General features: G+C 40.9%; 1 protein-coding gene across 2 annotated transcripts in view; it reads right to left on the reverse strand.

The window, feature by feature from the left end:
- Positions 1 to 18,262, reverse strand: part of NRP2 (neuropilin 2) — a 130,338-nt gene that overhangs the window by 21,426 nt on the left and 90,650 nt on the right. For both annotated transcript variants that reach the window (XM_040441380.1, XM_040441381.1), the window contains exons 11-14: positions 10,545 to 10,649; positions 8,766 to 8,906; positions 5,656 to 5,921; positions 1,326 to 1,422 (exon numbers count right to left, since the gene is read on the reverse strand). In XM_040441380.1, the coding sequence (XP_040297314.1) occupies positions 1,326 to 1,422; positions 5,656 to 5,921; positions 8,766 to 8,906; positions 10,545 to 10,649 (609 nt within the window). The remainder of the gene's footprint in view (positions 1 to 1,325; positions 1,423 to 5,655; positions 5,922 to 8,765; positions 8,907 to 10,544; positions 10,650 to 18,262) is intronic.

An 18,262-nucleotide genomic window follows, 5' to 3' on the forward strand; every position in this document is an offset into this window, starting at 1 on the left:
TTCTGAATTAGAGGCAAGGCACTTAACCACTCAGCTATAATAGCTGCATATGAGACTACATCTGTGAGTTCAAATCCTGTCACAAACTTGAGACTTCTACTGTATAGGTCTCAGTAAAAGTACAGTACAGTATGTCTCATATTTTATTTTATTTTTTTATTAAAGTAACTTTCTATGCGTTTAAAAAAGAAAATAAATATTTAATAAAAAATAAATAAAAAAGTAATTGGATATGCAGCTATTATAGCTGAGTGGTTAAGTGCCTTGCCTCTAATGCAAAAGGTTGTGAGTTCTAATCCCAGCATAAATTTTTCTGAAATACAGGCTGAATTAGATTTAAATACACTGGGGTGTCCCCAAGTACTGACTCCATATATCGACATAACTATATATAGAGTCAGAGCAGGGACTCCTAAGCCGCTGACTCACACTGAGGGATTCCCTTACTGTACAGCGACATTCTGCATAGAAATAGAGGCTAAATTAGATTTAAATACACTGACTCGAGCACACATGGCCGAACTCCGTGATGTGCCGAGCATAGCGATGCTGGAGACGAACTGGTGTTCGGCCGAACATGCTCGCTCAACACTAATACTTGTGTCATTCTAGGCCATTAGGCAGTGTGTATGTACCTGACAATGCTATTTTTTGGAGAAGGGTTAAAAAGCAGTTCTAAATGCCCATCATCCTTTAAATGTGAAGCTTGCAGCTGGGTGCATCTCTGGGGAAAGGATGCTACAGTGATCACACTTTATGCTATTTTAGATCTTTTTTTGTTTGTACATTGCCTAATGATACATTTTCTCATCCACACTCTCTACGCTTGATATTGCGTGTACTAAAACTTACGGCTTAGAAACCTCACTGGTGGACTAGGGACATGAAGACTTCTAAAAGCTTGCTTCGATTTAACAACACTCAGGGTGACTGCAAAATTTTGTATTCAATGTAGAATACACTTCCAGAGCTCTGCTTCTTTGTTCAACTACTTGAAAGGTTTTCTAAAATCACGGTTACTATGTAGCCCCTTCTTTCTTATATCAGACATAACATCTGGGTTTTTACTGTGCTGTGCTAGATGTCATACCATATCATACAGCAGTTGATAAGGGACCAAACTAAAAGTCCATATATAAAAAACCCAGTGTATAAGGAGTTTATAAACCAGTGAGGAGGCAAGTGGTATACAGCTCTTTCAACACCAAGGTCAACAAAATAAAATCTTTGACCAAAGAAGGGATGGGTTTTAAACAGATGGAAAAGCTTGCTGGAAATGATAACATTCTGGGTAAAGCTAGGCCTTCCAGTCCTAATCCTCTTACCCATGCAGTTTTCCAGGGGGATATCATTAGTTATCCGAATGTCATCCACTGCAATCTCTCCTGATTGGCCTTTACCAACAATTCCTTCGATGACAACCTGCAAGTAAAAAAGAAGATCTATAATCATACAATATCTAATCATAGTATAACAAGCTCCTTGCATATCTACAAAAACACAAATCCGAGGTTATTTGTATATATTTTTTACTAGTAGTGGGGGCTAAAATTTGTTACTATGGATTCTGGTAGCAGCACACCTCATCTACACAGGATAGTCATCCAATAGCACCTGAATAAATGTGTATAATCTACATAGGAGAGTCAAATCAATTTGAATAACTTATATAGGATAGTTATCTAGTAGCTCCAAATGAATGTGTATAATCCACTGAGGGTAGAAATCTCGTAGTGCCCAAATCAATGCTTAGAATCTATACAGGATAGCTAAGTAGTTGTGCCCAAATAACGGGGTACCTAGCGTATCGCTTGGATGCACAACAAATGTCAGATAGGTGCGGGTCTCACTTCTGGGACCCATGCCTATCTCTACAATGGGACCCTTCAAAGTAAAGGAGAGCAAACCGCACATGTGCTGGTTTCTCTTCATTCACTGCGTCTGCTATGTGACCTCCGCAAACTCCCATTCCTGTGAATGGAGGTTGGCCGTGCATGCATGGCTGCTTTCCCTTCAGTTTGAGGACTTTGTTCTGGAGATAGGAGCAGGTCTCAGAGGTGGGACCCACATATGACATTGGTGGCATATCTTAGAGGTATGCCACAAATATTGAGATGTGATATATTCAAGATTAATGAGACACAATTGGGCGGACTGCATGCATTTTGAAGAGATCTATGATGCAATACATGACCCGAGCTAGGTACTATGCTGTGCATTAGTCATTACACGGTGTTATGTCTACTGTTGCATGGTTTAGTAAAGCATCAGCATAATGTCCATTTAATCTCTTGCCACGACAGCACAGATAGTGAACTGAGGGATTGAATTCCTGCTCTTAATGTCAACAAATATTCTCTACCTGTTTGCATTTAACTTAGACAAAGCAGATTGGAGAGGACAGCTCTCCCCCTCCCGATACGCTACAATTTGGCTCACGGTCAGAGTCCTGGCTGTTTTGTTAAATATAGTCCTACAGGGACAGAACTATGTTCATAATTTATACTCTAGGCTCATTTTTGAGAGTGTGTTCAGCACAGCCGTGTTGCTACTAGCTACCAAGAAAAGCACAAGGAAGCCTGCTGCTGAACATTAACGGCAGGTCCCTCTGACTGAGGACTAAACAATTAGAATTTAAAATGCAATTTCTTTCCAGCGCCAGGGCACTTCCTCACTCGCTGCTGATTAATACAGTTGCTTACCTCTTCAATAATCAATGCAATCATGCCTGTCTTTAAAGAGACAGCACAGGGAAAATGACAGCTTAGCCCTTTAATGAGAAACTATAAGAAATGCTTTGAACTATGCCCTTTTCTAAAAAATGTCGTTGGCATAAACAGGGAGATGATTATTTAATTAAATGTCAAATATGGCCACCTAGAATTCTCCTCGAGTCCTGCTCCCTGCGCAAATGTGTGCCTGCAGCTCCAATGATACCAAAATGAAACACTGAAAGTGATGTGATTGTCTTGCTGTTAAGTGATGTTCCATATTTCTTAATTTATACACAACTATCCAAAAAAATAAATGGCGTGTCATGCATCATGTTCAAGAAGAAATTAAAAAAGGACTGATGTGATGGATGAAGGAAGGGTGTTTATGAAGCACGTACCAACCGCGCCAATGTCAAAGGGATTATCACAGCTACGTATAGATTCGGTCACATACGTCATCTTCCTGCCTTATTATTGCCTGGAATCACTCATATTACTATACTGATAAAACATTTTTCAGCAGTGTAGCTGTGTACGTGTGACTGACACCAGGAAATACGCAGGAAGTCAGTGCTGTGTATCATTCTGCAGATCACACCTTAGATATCTCACCTCTTCTGCCCGTCACATTTTATCCATAGATGTGTTAATTTGCACAATAATTAGCAGTAACACCTTCTACATATCTGCCACATCACTTGCATCAATTGTATTTGCTGAACTTCCATCATGCATTTTCATGTAAATGTGGGGAATGATGCAGAAAGGCTGTACTTTTCTGAAGCTTCCCGGATTGTAGCAAGGAGCACATGCAGAATACTTGGCTGGGGAGATGACTACATGGAGCTCTTTTCCAGAAATTACTAATCTACCGGTCATGTGTTATCCTGCACTGAATGACTATTTGTCATTACCCATACAGAAGAAGTTCTAGTCATGGTCTGTTCGCATCCTGCGGGTATAGACAATACATGCCTTATGATGATTAGTACCTCACTATATTGAACACTGCTTACACTGCATTCCCTTCCAGATGAATACAGAGCAGGGCATATATTCTCTAATAAGAAAAAACGAATCCATTCCTTTCGTGCAGAATACAGCACATACAGAAACTGCACAAAAGGCTACAGAGAAATTAGGAAAATAAATGACCCGAATATTTTATGTTAATACAAATGCATCTGCAAATAAATATGTAGCTTGAAACATTATGCTCAAAATCAGATTTTTCCACCAGGGGCGCTGTCTGACTGAAGTCTGTAAGTCTTATCCACTTATCAAGTGTATGTTACATTTATATATAGAACGAAAATTTTGGAGGAACAAACATTTAGGGGGAAATTTACTGATACTGGCGTTTCATACTAGGTTGTAGTAAGATACACTAAATGAATAAAAAAAAAATATATAATCTTTGTCTATCTATGTTCCAGAAATTCAAATCTATGCCTACTATGAGCAGGCATAAATTATTGCTAGAATTTGTGCAATTTGTGGCGTAGGAGGCCACACACCCCTGCCTCTAAACCTACTTTCTTTGGCAAGAGAAACTTAAAGCAGCAAAATATTGCCCAGTGGGCACGTGTATGAGGAAATCAGGAGGGGCAGCTATAGGCCAAACCAGGCAGCCTAAAACCTGCATTCATTTTCATAACTCCCCCAAGTGACTATATAACAGCAGTTATCCATTCCACATAACGCAGTAGAATAACAGTATCACTGAGTGCCTGGATGACAGGCATAAAGTGAGAAGAATGCCCGAAAACTGTTGCTACATATAAGCATCGTTATATCATAAAAATATTATCTCTTGTAACACATTGGATAATATTCATGTATTCTTCAAAGGTTGTCTTTATTCCACTGACTGTCTGTTTATGCCTAGGTGTCATCTCCATTAGATTACAATCACACGTGGAACAGAGAGCTGATGCCTACATGTCGAAGCTACGGGGAGTGGAGAACACTTTTTTTTCCATAGCAAGACAAGACTTCAACATTCTGCCGAATACATCAAAAGCCTAATGCCATCCACAAAGACCCAAATGCTGCTATAGATCAGTGCTTTCTGAATAACAAGCAGCGTACCATTTAGTTGCTATAACAACACGAGAAACAGAATGAAAACAACTCTGCTTAACTGAAGTCTCCGATGGGAGCCATCCAGATTCTCCTGTAATATTAAAATAAACACTATAAATCCTCTTAATACAAATCTCTTATTGCATATCTGCCAGAACTGTCCCTTTAATTCAAATCTCCTGGAAGTTGGATTGCCTCCTAGAGCCCGCTGACAATTTATTAACCTCGTGATATATGCACACTGCAAAAGCATCAAGGCTTGCAAAATCTGTCTAATGGCGCCAGGAACAAATTTAGGGCTCTTTGTAATCAAGAACACTTTGATAAATCCAGGTGACACATGAACTAATTGCTATGATGATGAGAGGCACAACTAGTAAAAGAGATGTTTGAAGAACCACAACATTAGTTAGGAGAAACCAACCAAAAGAAGTTTTTTTCCCCTTTCAAGCTCAAGAAAGCCTATGTACATTTACTGTATTATGGCTGACAAGAGTAAGCTGAGATGCCAAGTAAATTTAGAAAATGACCTCAGATCTTGGAGAGTGACGGAGTAAAGTTGGCCATGCACATTAGATAAATGTCACCTGAACCTGACGATATCAGTGAGACGGGCCAACCATCTAATGTGTATGAAGACTGGCCGACTTTCCCCCTGATATTGGAGGATTTCAGCTGCCCCACTCTTTTGTTCTTGGGGAAATAAGCTCCTGCCACAGAGGTAATGTGTATGGGGCGCTGGGAGAGAGAAAGCTTTCAGAAGAACAAGCTACCTAAATTGTATAACTGGCCTAAACATACAATATTTGGCTACTCCTTGGATATCACATCCTTCTCTTTAAGCTAGACTTTGTACCTGGTATTCCCCATCATAGCTTGTTAGGAGGATTCGGCCATCTTTCCATTCACTTCCCGGTTCTTCCCTTATTTTCCACAGCAAACTGTTCTCCTGGCTGGAATTCCTGAGCACTCGCAATGTGGCACCACTAGTTCCTGATGCTCTATAACGGAAGGCCAAGCAAAAGGCACAGTTGGGCTGATGCATTCTGGGGCTAAGTAAACGGGCATGTTGGCCCTCTCTTCTTCCACTGCTGGGCAATCTCAGGTAGTTTTTACTGCTGGCTATAAAAAAGTAAGAAAAATGCCAATGTTAACGATTTTATACATAAACAAACCACAATCCATGATGCTTCTTCTACGGCGTGGCTGTCACCAGAGCCCATGTGGATAAGGCTTGGAGACAGTCCCTGTTGCTTCACATAAGTCATCTTTTTAGTATGTAGCGTATGCAGTTCTTATCAGTCAATGTATCAAGGCAACCTTTGTAATGCCTGCTACATTCACTTGTTTCGTTTTCAAAAAGTGTGGATGTCACAAAGTTAAACTAACAAAAAAAGCTTGTATTTGTTTAAATCTGAGCGTATCCTGGTCTAAACACTGATAAAACTCCTGTTTTCCAAGCTTAGAGAACTAACAACAGCTGTTTCTCCCTCTTAAGCTGCTGTTGTCTTTCATCAAAGAACAAGACCACCCTGAACTGAGATCATCTGTAGCCCCTTTTCTTGTGCTTGGATCCTAAAAGTAAGCCTGAAAGTAGCTCCAACAGGCAGTAAAATGCATTTGTAGAAAAACCCGTTGTCAGCAAAATAAGTAATACAGTCTGTGAGCATCGAAAAGAACAATGAAACCTGATCAAGTGATCTCAGAAATACACTTCAAAGAGCAGAACTGATCAGGAAAAACTATAGGACACATTGATGTACTGTGTCATATATTACATATGCACAGCACAGGCTGTCTATTTGAAGAGTACTCTACAAACTAACTTATTGTTCGGTTTAAAACTAAAACATCCTTTAGTTTTTAAGAACTTCAAAACAGTATTGTGGAGCTATAGAGAAGGTGGGCCCTAGCCACCCGAAAGTCACAAGTTCTCAATGTCAGTGTTGTATGCACCCTGCTTTGTTGTAGACACACAGATATCCCCTCTGTCCACTGTCAGATGTGACCGCTATGGGAATTCTTGGTCCTCAAGTATAAAAGGCATTAATAAGGCCTGTGACAAATCTTTCTTTACAGGCACAGTTTTGATGCATGAGAGAAGCTTCTGTAAGGAGCCATGAACACTAAAGGCTTTCTGTTCATGTGCAATATCCTATATATTCAATATTTGTAATATGACTGCAAAGATTCAGTAAAAAAAGGGAGTCAGCAGCACTTTATGACTCTTTATTGATAGTCATGAGAGTGAAAAAAACAAAAAACTTAGGGTCAGGAGCATTACACAGGTTTTTCTATCCAAGAATACTTTTTGTATGAAGTAAACCAAATGTGGGTAAGCTATACAGATATGTATAGCTTAGCATGTATTAATTATGAGTCATAAAACCAGGTAGAAAGGGTTGTACGATTGGTAAAAGAAAATCTGTCCTCAGAAACAGCGCTGCTCTTGCCTATGGGCTGTGGCTGGTATTGCAATTCAGCCCCATTCATTTTAAGAGCAGGATCAACCCTATTCAACCAAGCATAGCGCCTGGTTGATAGTTGATCCTGCTAATTAAAAAACGATAACTGGCTTGTAAAAATTGGTTGTAGCATTGAGTACTTGGGTGTAAAGTGGGGTGGGGCGTTGCCCCTCTGTGCACCACAGGTACTTATCTTTCCAGTGCTGGACTCTGCCCTCAGTGCACTAAAGCTCTCAGCTGCATGAAGAATGAAAAGCTTTTTTCTTGGGAACCTTACAACCTATTTTCACTAGACATGTATAATTTTTATCAGAAGGTTAAAAAAAAATGGATGACACGTGAAAAAGAAAACCAAGTATAAGTGGAACCTAAGAGTGATATGTTACTAGATCGAAGCATATTAATAAACCACTGCATAGCAGATATCTCTAATAGTAAAGAGGTTGATATTTGGAACCAAAAGCAGCCTTTCTGGAGGTACACAAAAGGTTAACAAAATAACAAGCAATTATAATATCCCAGGGGAGAGGAAATGAAAAGCGAAATCCAGCATAGGTTATAAAAATAGGTCCTTCCCTTCATGCAAAAGGCTCATTATATTAATTAAACATTATTAGGCTGATGGAGATGGGCAGGCAGTGATTTCTACTGAGACCTTTGGTAAGTGTTCTTTCTGTTGCTGCAAGCTTATATTTTCTGCCTGAGGGGTCCAAAGTGGATTACCGACCCCGTAGGCAATGGTGAAATACTTCCAAAACCAACATGCCCAAAAATGAAAATGTATATTCTTCAATATGATTTATTGATTGTTGAGATATAGCTTTTTTTTATGTTTTAAGGAAATTGGGAGAGGCACAACCTCCGCTGCAATGCAACCTGCAGAGGAATTATGGGAAATGTAGTTCTTTACAGCTGCAGTGTGGAAGGTTGACGATCCCCACTTGGAGGGTTAGCTTTAATAAATGGAAACTGTAATAAAAGCTGTTTTTATATAGAGAAATGGAAAAATTTGGCAAAACATGAGAATGAGGTAAGTCATTAAAATGGGTCATGCTGAGGAGCTAGGGTGCAACTGTACCTTTTCTATAAACTGTGTGTAAAGGAAAACCTTGTAGGTGGATGAATATAAGATTTTCAGCATCATTATACAATACATCAAGTTCCAATAAAATAGAATGAGCTGCTGGAGCTTGGAGACATATTGAAAACCTCTATATCATTATTCTCTATGAACATTTTACACAGTGGGGGCCAGGAAATAATGGAATGCTTCATCTGAGATACTTTGGTCTTATAAATTACCACTATGGTTGTTGAAGTGTTGTATACTATTCAGTTACAACAATTAAAGTTAATCTAGGACAGATTGCAGATTCATGTTACCTCTTTGCTTTTTTTTCTTATTTTTATGCAGATGTAACACATTTCCTAAATCTATATGTTTATTCATACAATAATCCACATATATACTCAAAGAACATATGCTATGTAACAAACTTACCAGGAATGGATCCATAATGTCCCATCCAGGTGCTATTGGGATGAAATGACCACGTGAAGTTAGCTTTAATATCATGTGTCCAGCTGCAAACATCTTCCGAATGGTCAAAATTACAATTGAATCCCGGTGGAACCACACAATCTTTAAGAAGGAAGAAGAAAAAAAGATTATTTTTGTCTCTCTAGTGTACTCTGCACTTAGCTAAGCCTCACTTTTGCATTGTTATATTGCTAGAACATTGTGGACTATAAACCTCTGTCACCTGGGATCCTTTTAGTTGGCTCACAAGTCTTAAAACTGACGGTAGTTTTGATAGACTGAAGCCTATCTAATCCCACCAACAAAACAAAGACAGAAAACAAGGCAAAGAAGCCTGGGGTGTAAAAAATCAGTCGGTATCCACTATACGAAACTAAAACTTCTAAAAGCTGGGGAACTAATGCAGGAGGTGTTACCTACAGGACTTCCTATACTGAAGTCTTTTTAGGCTACTTTCACATCGGAGTTATTGCTATATGGTTTTGAGATCCGGCATGGGATCTAAAAAAAACAGCAAAACGCTTCTGTCCTGTTCAGAACGGATCAGGTTGTATTATATCGAAAATTAAGAAACAAGATCTGGCACTAAAACTTTTGTAAGTCAATGGTCGCCAGATCAGTTTTTTTCGTGTCTGAGAAAACTGGATTCAGCACCCATGACTTACATGGTTTTTGGCACCAGATCAGTTTCCCTAGCCGCACACAGAAAACGCTGCTTGCAGCGACATTGTGTCCAACATAGGAACGCAACAAACCACTTTTGTCCCCACTGACAATGAAAGAGGACAAACCTGAAGCTTTGTGCTGCAGTTTTGAGAGCCTGTGCCGTATCTCAAAATCAGACAGCACAACGCTGATGTGAAAGTAGCCTTATACATATGACTCTATAAAAGAAATTAGATAATAAACAGTAGCCTAATTTTCACTTAGCTGATTATCAGCATTTCAACATATTGCTTTCACAAAGACTATAGCTACCATATTACACAAAAATTTCTAAATTGTACTTAAAGAGAATGTAATGCAATCTGCAGGCAGGAGGAGCTAAGCAGATTGATATATAATTTTGTGGGAAAAGATTCAGTAATTTAAACATTTATATCTCTGCTCATTTTATTCTTAAGATTACCCTGTGTACAGCTATAAGTGACTGACAGCTGTCTCTCTATACACACTTCAGGCGGCCATGCACATTCAACAGATATCAGCTGAATGCTTGTTCGGCCAACAGCTATCTCTTCCAACTCTATCTATATCTGCCATACATATACATGTTTGGCTCAGCTGAACATGTATGTGTATTCAATGGGGACTGAGGAGAGAACTGCTACTAGACTCCTCTGGCAGTTGCTTATCTCCTGGGAGAACAAAAAGATCAATGAAAATATTCACTTCATCCGATCCTTCTCTCCCCCAACATCATCTGTCGGGAGAAAATTGGGAGCGCTCCATACACATTATACTGTTGGCCGAACCCATTATTCTCAGGGGGCCCAGCCAACAATACACTCATGTTTATGGAGGCCATTACAGATAGAATGCTATCAATCACTGATAACACCTCCCTTGTGTACAATTGAGATCAGAGATAGCAGAATTTTAAATTTAGAAATGACAAGTGTTATTCTTTACCCACAAAACTACATATCAAACTGATCAGCTTCAAAAATCCTTAAGGCTTACATATGCCTAAACAATGAAAAAAATCAGCCATGTGAAAACAGATGAATCTTCTACTACCTTCAGCGTCTATGGAGTCAATGGTCTCCTCTTCAATAGCTACTTGTGTGGTTGTCTCTTCAATCTTTATGGTTGGTTTCACTGTCTCTGAGGTAGGTGCCATTTCTGCAAAAAGGCACAAAGGTTTCATCAAGCAAAATTCTAAAACCAATTTAGTTATGTGAAAACAGATAATATTTTAACTCAATAAAACAACACTAAATAAGCCCAAATCCTTGGATATTACATTTTGCCATTGAGCTCTCCATTATTATGTCGTTAAACTAAGTGCAATGTTTACATGGTAGCGGTACACTTATCCCTCCTGAATCAATAAAAGCTTCTGCCCGTGTAACGACAATTCAACCATATAGACCTTCACACGGGCAGATAATTGCCTGAATAAACAGGGTCATGTTCTGCTGAAAAAAAAGATCATTGTCATGCTGGCCTAAAAGATTTGATCAGCCAAAAAACAATAATTTGCTTGTTTGTCGACTGATTGCAGGCATTTTATGGGTGAATGTTTGGCAAAGAATGTTCTTTCTGGGCAACAATTGTGGTTTACATAAAAGGACTTTTGTGCCCATATAATGTAATTTTACTTTGAAAAGAGAAAAAGATAGTATCTGCCATTATTTTCAGTAGAAAAATGTTTAGAATTTGGTATAATCTAAACTACTACAACATAATTTTAATAAGCCGAAAGTTTCATCATAGAGATGTTAGGAGTCTTGATAATGATCAAGATGAACTTGAGACTGTACTGAAAAAGTTTGCAGACGACTGTGTTATTACACCCATGTGTTGTACATTGAGAAAGTTGAATGTGAATGGAACACAAAAAGCAGCCAAAATCTGTGATGTGAGGATAATTTCCCTCTTGAGTTTAAGAGGAAAAAAAAAGAGAAAAAAACGGGATCTTTTGATCTGTGCTCTCTTTGGTCAGATTCTTTATTTTCCACTAACGGTAGTTCTCATTCTTTGTTCTAGTTAGCAAGTCTTAAGTTTGCACTGAATTTGAAAGACTGAAGGAATACTATAAAAGGTAATGTATTTATAGAGTAGTTGGGATTAGCAGATGGCTCACAGTTTAATGCCAGGTTGTTGATTGTGAAAGCAGCCATGTCCTTAACAGATGCCTATATAAGTTTAACTTGAACAGTGTCTGTACCTTGTCTTAAGCATTTACTGGTCTTATTATTAGCAACAATCACAGGATTTTCAGGAAGTCAGGAGAGATGAAGTTTACAATGCATTTCTATACATGTACAGTACAGTATATCCCTGATACAGAATTACATTGTGTCATCTGAACAGACAAGGCATTACTTTAAAGTACACCATATTCTAGCTGCTTGAGAACACAGCCAAGGAATTGTTGAACTACACACTTATAAATGGAAATTTTTGTTGTTGTGTTGGTGAGATGGTTTTAAAACGCTGAACAGTAGAATAATACATTAGATGAGTGTGCCTCTCCAGACACTCAGATATTACTCATATGGGAAAACTCCAGTAAGACTACCAGTTCTTGCAATCTGTTTCTTGTAAACTCCAGGATGGGGTCTTCCGTGCTACACACCCTTGCAACGGATTCTATGTCTGCAACTAGGGAATTTTAAAAATGTTCAAAGAACTTTCCTGCCTACATGCCAATCAGTGAGACTTGTTTTCCAACCAAGTCAGTTCTTAGCGAATATTAGGCTGACGGCTAATACCAATAACAATTCATCCTCTTGTGACGACTACATATTTAGATAGTTATATAATATAATAATTAGTTCATCTCAATCTCCTTAAGGGACCTATGTAGACTGTTAAGGTTAAAATGGTAAGTGAACACAAAAGATGGTGGAATGCCAGTCACAAGTACAAGTGCCACCTGATCACTTAGGTCAAGATTTGTATAGACCTTTCACTGTTGCAATTAGTTGCAAAAAGCTCACTCAGTATGACACATGCTGTACCGTATAAAATAGCTAACACAAAATCAAAGTTGATATTAAAATGATATGGATTAGTGAAGGATGATATCATACTATTGAATAATGATCACCATGAAATCCTGTAATAAAATGTATCTAGAATGACTGAATGTGAAGACAGGCCCCTTCACTTGTGTTTCTTTCTACCCAAACATTTTAAAGCTCATAGCTCCATAGCACCAGTTTATGTAGATCTCACAAGCGTTACTTTAAGGCCTCTTTCACACGGGCGTTGCGGGAAAATGTGCGGGTGCATTACGGGAACACCCGCGATTTTTCCACGCTAGTGCAGAACATTGTAATGCGTTTTGCACTCGCGTGAGAAAAATCGCGCATGTTTGGTACCCAAACCCGAACTTCTTCACAGAAGTTCAGGCTTGGGATCGGTGTTCTGTAGATTGAATTATTTTCCCTTATAACATGGTTATAAGGGAAAATAATAGCATTCTGAATACAGAATGCATAGTAAAATAGCGCTGGAGGGGTTAAAATTTTTTTTTAAAATAATTTAACTTAATCTGTCTCCTTCTGTGCTTCTGTGCTGAACAGGACCTGTGGTGAGCATTCATTCCAGGACCTTTGATGACGTCACTCCGGTCATCACATGATCCATCACCATGGTAAAAGATCATGTGACGTACCATGTGATGACCGGAGTGACATCATCAAAGGTCCTGTAACTGTACTTAATGCTCACCACAGGTCCTATTCAACAAAGGAGACAGAAGGAGATGCCGGGCTACGCGATCAAGTGGACTAAGGTAAGTTAAATTATTTTTTAATTTTTTTTAACCCCTCCAGCGCTGTTTTACTATGCATTCTGTATTCAGAATGCTATTATTTTCCCTTATAACCATAATATAAGGGAAAATAATAATGATCAGGTCTCCATCCCGATCGTCTCCTAGCAACCGTGCGTGAAAATCGCACCGCATCCGCATTTGCTTGCGGATGCTTGCGATTTTCACGCAACCCCATTCACTTCTATGGGGCCTGCGTTGCGTGAAAAACGCAGAATATAGAGCATGCTGCGATTTTCACGCAACGCGTAAGTGATGCGTGAAAATCACCGCTCATCTGAACAGCCCCATAGAAATGAATGGGTCGGTATTCAGTGCGGGTGCAATGCGTTCACCTCACGCATCGCATCCACGCGGAATACTCGCCCGTGTGAAAGGGGCCTAAGGGTGTTTGAATAAAAATAGAACACTATAGGGTGAATGGAGAGGACTATACATGGTCAGTCACAGAGTCTTAAGCAAACATCTCTGAATGGAGAACTAATAGAAAAAATATATGACTGCTACAAGGCCACCTCTTTACCCCAATGTTTCCTGCACTTATATGAAATATAGTAGAGAATAGAGATGGCCTTGTGGCTCGGTGGTAGCTTCGCAGCGAACTTTTCTCGTTCACGGTACGCCGAACATGCGAACATATGGCGATGTCCGCCGGCGCCATATTATTTTGCATTGTGCCGAACTTTGACCCATGACACATGCATCAGGTGGGACAGGACAGCCAATTGAGACATTTCAGCACATGGAAACACCCCCTACCCTACAAATAAACCCGATCTGGCAGCCATTTTACATTCAGTTTTTTGCCAGTGTAGGGAGAGGTTGCTGTGTGGAGCAGGAACAGACTGTTAGGGACACCAAAGGCTAGCTAATAAGGCCACAAAAGCCCTTTTAAGGACTGGTATAGGTGTGCTATCGATAGGTGTGACATAATGAGGGGCGTAATATACTTATAATATACTTTCTTATAAGAAAGTATATTATAGTGCATTTGTATTGTGCAGAAGTTGTGTGCGGTTCTGCTGCAATACTGCAGCTAGATAGAGGAGAGGGACAAACGCTATTGGAATAACTAATTGCAACTGGTGTGATATACCTGTTGCACCCCAAAAAAAACTGATTAAGGGGTGTGATATACCTATAATATACCTTCTAACATAGAAAGTATATTATAGTGCATTTGTATTGTGCAGCAGTTGTGTGCGGTTCTGCTAAGATACCGCAGCTAGATAGAGGGACAAACGCTATTGGAATAACTAATTGCAACTGGTGTGATATACCTGTTGCCCCAAAAAAAAGCTGATGAGGGGTGTGATATACCTATAATATACCTTCTAACGTAGAAAGTATATTATAGTACATTTGTATTGTGCAGCAGTTGTGTGCGGTTCTGCTGAGAGACTGTAGCTAGATAGAGGGACAAACGCTGTTGGAATAACTAATTGCAATTGGTTTGATATACCTGTTGCCCCAAAAAAACACTGATTAAGGGGTTTGATATACCTGCTTCCACAAAATACTGATTGAGCAGTGTGATACACCAGCTTCCACAAAATATTGATTGAGGGGTGTGATACACCGGCTTCCACAAAATATTGATTGAGGACTGCGATACACCAGCTTCCACCAAATATTGATTAATGGGTTTGATATACCGGTTTCCAGCAAATAATCATTAAGGGGTTCTATATACCTGTTTCCACAAAATACTGATAGAGGGGATTGATATACCAGCTTCCACCAAATATAGATTGAGGACTGAGATACACCGGATTACACCAAATATTGATTAAGGGGTTTGATATACCAGCTTCCAGCAAATACTCATAAAGGCTACTTTCACACTCGCGTTTGGTGCGTATCCGTCATGGATCTGCACAGACGGATCCGTTCAGAACGGATCCGTTTGTATTATCTTTAACATAGCCAAGACGGACCGTCTTGAACACCATTGAAAGTCAATGGAGGACGGATCAGTTTTCTATTGTGCCAGATTGTGTCATCCGACCCCATTGACTTACATTGTGTGTCACAACAGATCCATTTGGCTCAGTTTCGTCAGACGGACACCAAAACGTTGCAAGCAGCGTTTTGGTGTACACCTCCAAAGTGGAATGGAGAGGGAACAGAGGCAAACTGATGCCTTCGGAGCGGATCCTTTTCCATTCAGATTGCATTAGGGCAAAACTGATCCGTTTTGGACCGCTTGTGAGAGCCCTGAACGGATCTCACAAAAGGAAAGCCAAAACGCCAGTGTGAAAGTAGCCTAAGGGGTTCTATATACCTTTTTTCACAAAATACTGATAGAGGAGATTGATATACCGGCTTCTAGTGATGAGCGGCAGGGGCAATATTTGAATTTGTGATATTTCGCAAATATTTGGGTGAATATTTGCCATATATTCATGAATTCGTTATGTCCAGTCATTATTTTCTTTATTGCAGAAATCGGCAATTGAAAAATTCGCATTACGGAAATTCGCAACACTACTCCTAAAGTCAAAGATATTGCAGCCTTCTCATTGGCCCACAAGCTAGAAGCAGGGAGGGATCATGTGTACTGATTAAAAAAAATCACGAATATTTGAAATTCCGAATATATATCACCATATTCTAAATACTCATTAAGGGGTTCTTGAATTTTTATACCTGTTTCCACAAAATACTGATAGAGGGGATTGATATACCAGCTTCCACCAAATATTGATTGAGGCTTGCGATAAACCAGCTTCCACCAAATATTGATTAAAGGGTTTGATATACCTGCTTCCAGCAAATACTCATTAAGGGGTTCTTTTTACTTTTTTCCACAACATACTGATAGAGGGGATTGATATACCAGCTTCCACAAAATATAGATTGAGGCTTGCGATACACCGGCTTCCACCAAATATTGATTAAGAGGTTTGATATACCAGCTTCCACCAAATATTGATTGAGGCCTGCGATACCTGCTTCCACAAATACTGCTGTTCTATAGAGACTTTGTCACATCGTCATTTTGAAAATGACAGGCAGAGGAAGAGGCAGGGCATTCCGCAGGGGTGGTAGGGGTCGGGCAGGTGCACAGCCTAAGTGGGAAGTTGGAGAAGATGCGTATGATTACGTCATTAGACGCACTAGAGTTGGTTAAGTGGCTCTCTCAGCCTTCCGCTTCTGCACCCTCCTCATCCTCTGTATCTGTACCCTCCTCACTCTCTGCTGTGTGCACCCCCAAAACCACCACCACTACCATAGCCCCTCCACTCGAGTCAGAGGAATTATTTTCCCATCCATTCCCAGAACTTACCGATGCGCAGCCATTCTTGGCATCGGATCAAGAAGAGAAGGTAGCAACGGCCCCCAGCCAGCGGTCTGACAACAATACCCAGATCACCCCAAGGAGAGTGGTCCCCGCTGTTGCTGCCTAATCCGAGATCTCTAATGTCAGTGGTGGTGAAGGTGACGATGATGACGTGTCGATGGATGTCACGTTGGTGCCCATAAGAGAGGAAGATGAGGGGAGTTCAAAGGGAGATACAGAGCAGCAGATAGGGGGTAGAAGGAGGAGAAGCAGGCAGAACTCTCAGTGCACAGGAGGCAAAAAGCAGACTGCAAATGTATCTGAAGCGAGCCACCCACCATGCATGGTCACATCTGGCGCTCCCAGGACGCCGACACATGGCTCCGCAGTATGGGCTTTTTTTTTAACGTGTCAGCTGCTGACAATAGTGTTGCCATCTGCAGCCTTTGCTGTCAATGCAAAAGTCACGGTAAGCCCAACACTCACCTAGGGACGACTACCTTAAAAAGGCACCTGGCCTCCCATCACTGAGCCCAGTGGGAGCAACACCGTCAGAACCCACAAAGCCACTCTCCCGGCGCTCCACGTCCTGCCTTTTCTCCTCCCATTTGTCCTCCACTCCAACTTCCGCCGTGCCGTCATCGCGTTCATCTGGCAAAAGGCAGGCTTCCGTGGCCCAAATGTTCGAACGTAAAAAGTTGATGACGCCGGATAAACCTCTTGCCCAACGGCTGACCGCTGACTTGTCAGAACTGCTAGCCCGCCAACTACTGTCATATAAACTGGTGGACTCGGAGGCCTTTAGAAAATTTGTTCTGGGGACCTTCACACTGCAATGGAAGGTCCCCGGAAGGAAATATTTCTCCCAGAAGGGCATCCCAGAGCTATATGGCCACGTTCAGCGGCAAGTGAATGTATCTCTGGCACACAGTGTCGGTGCCAAGATACATCTGACAACAGACACGTGGTCTAGCAAACACGGGCAGGGAAGGTACATACCTTTTACTGCCCACTGGGTGAACCTTCTGACGACTGTCAAGCATGCAACCCGTGGCACCCATGTGGATTTGGTGTTACCGCCATGGATTGCATGCAGGCCTGCCTCTTCTTCTCTTCCTCCTACTTCATCCTCCATCTCCTCCTCTTCCACTGCTACTGCCTCTTCTGCTGCACCCCCCATATTCCCCAGAACCTATTCGACATGCCAGTTGAGACATTGCCATCTGTGCTGCAGCTGTTGTGCCTGGAAGCCAAGAGCCACACCGGTCCTGCACTGCTTTCAGCTCTGCATCACAGACCGAGCAGTGGCTAACCCCGCTCAATTTGACAGTTGGTAAAGTGGTGTGCGACAACGGTGCCAATGTGCTGAGCGCACTGAAACAGGGCAAAATGACACACGTGCCATGCATGGCACACATCCTGAACTTAGTTGAGCAGTGATTCGTTGGCAAATACCCAGGGTTCCAGGACGTCTTGTGGCAGGCTAGGAAAATCTCTGGCCATTTTAGAAGATCTTACACAGCCATGGCTCGCCTTGCTGACGTTCAGCGGCGACACCACCTGCCCGTCAGATGTCTGATTTGTGACAGCCCGACAGGCTGGAACTCCACCTTGTATATGCTTGATAGGCTGCTCCAGCAGCAACGTGCCGTTAACGACTACCTTTAC

Source organism: Bufo bufo, chromosome 7, assembly GCF_905171765.1.
Source record: "Bufo bufo chromosome 7, aBufBuf1.1, whole genome shotgun sequence".
NCBI classification, from domain to species: Eukaryota; Metazoa; Chordata; class Amphibia; order Anura; family Bufonidae; genus Bufo; species Bufo bufo.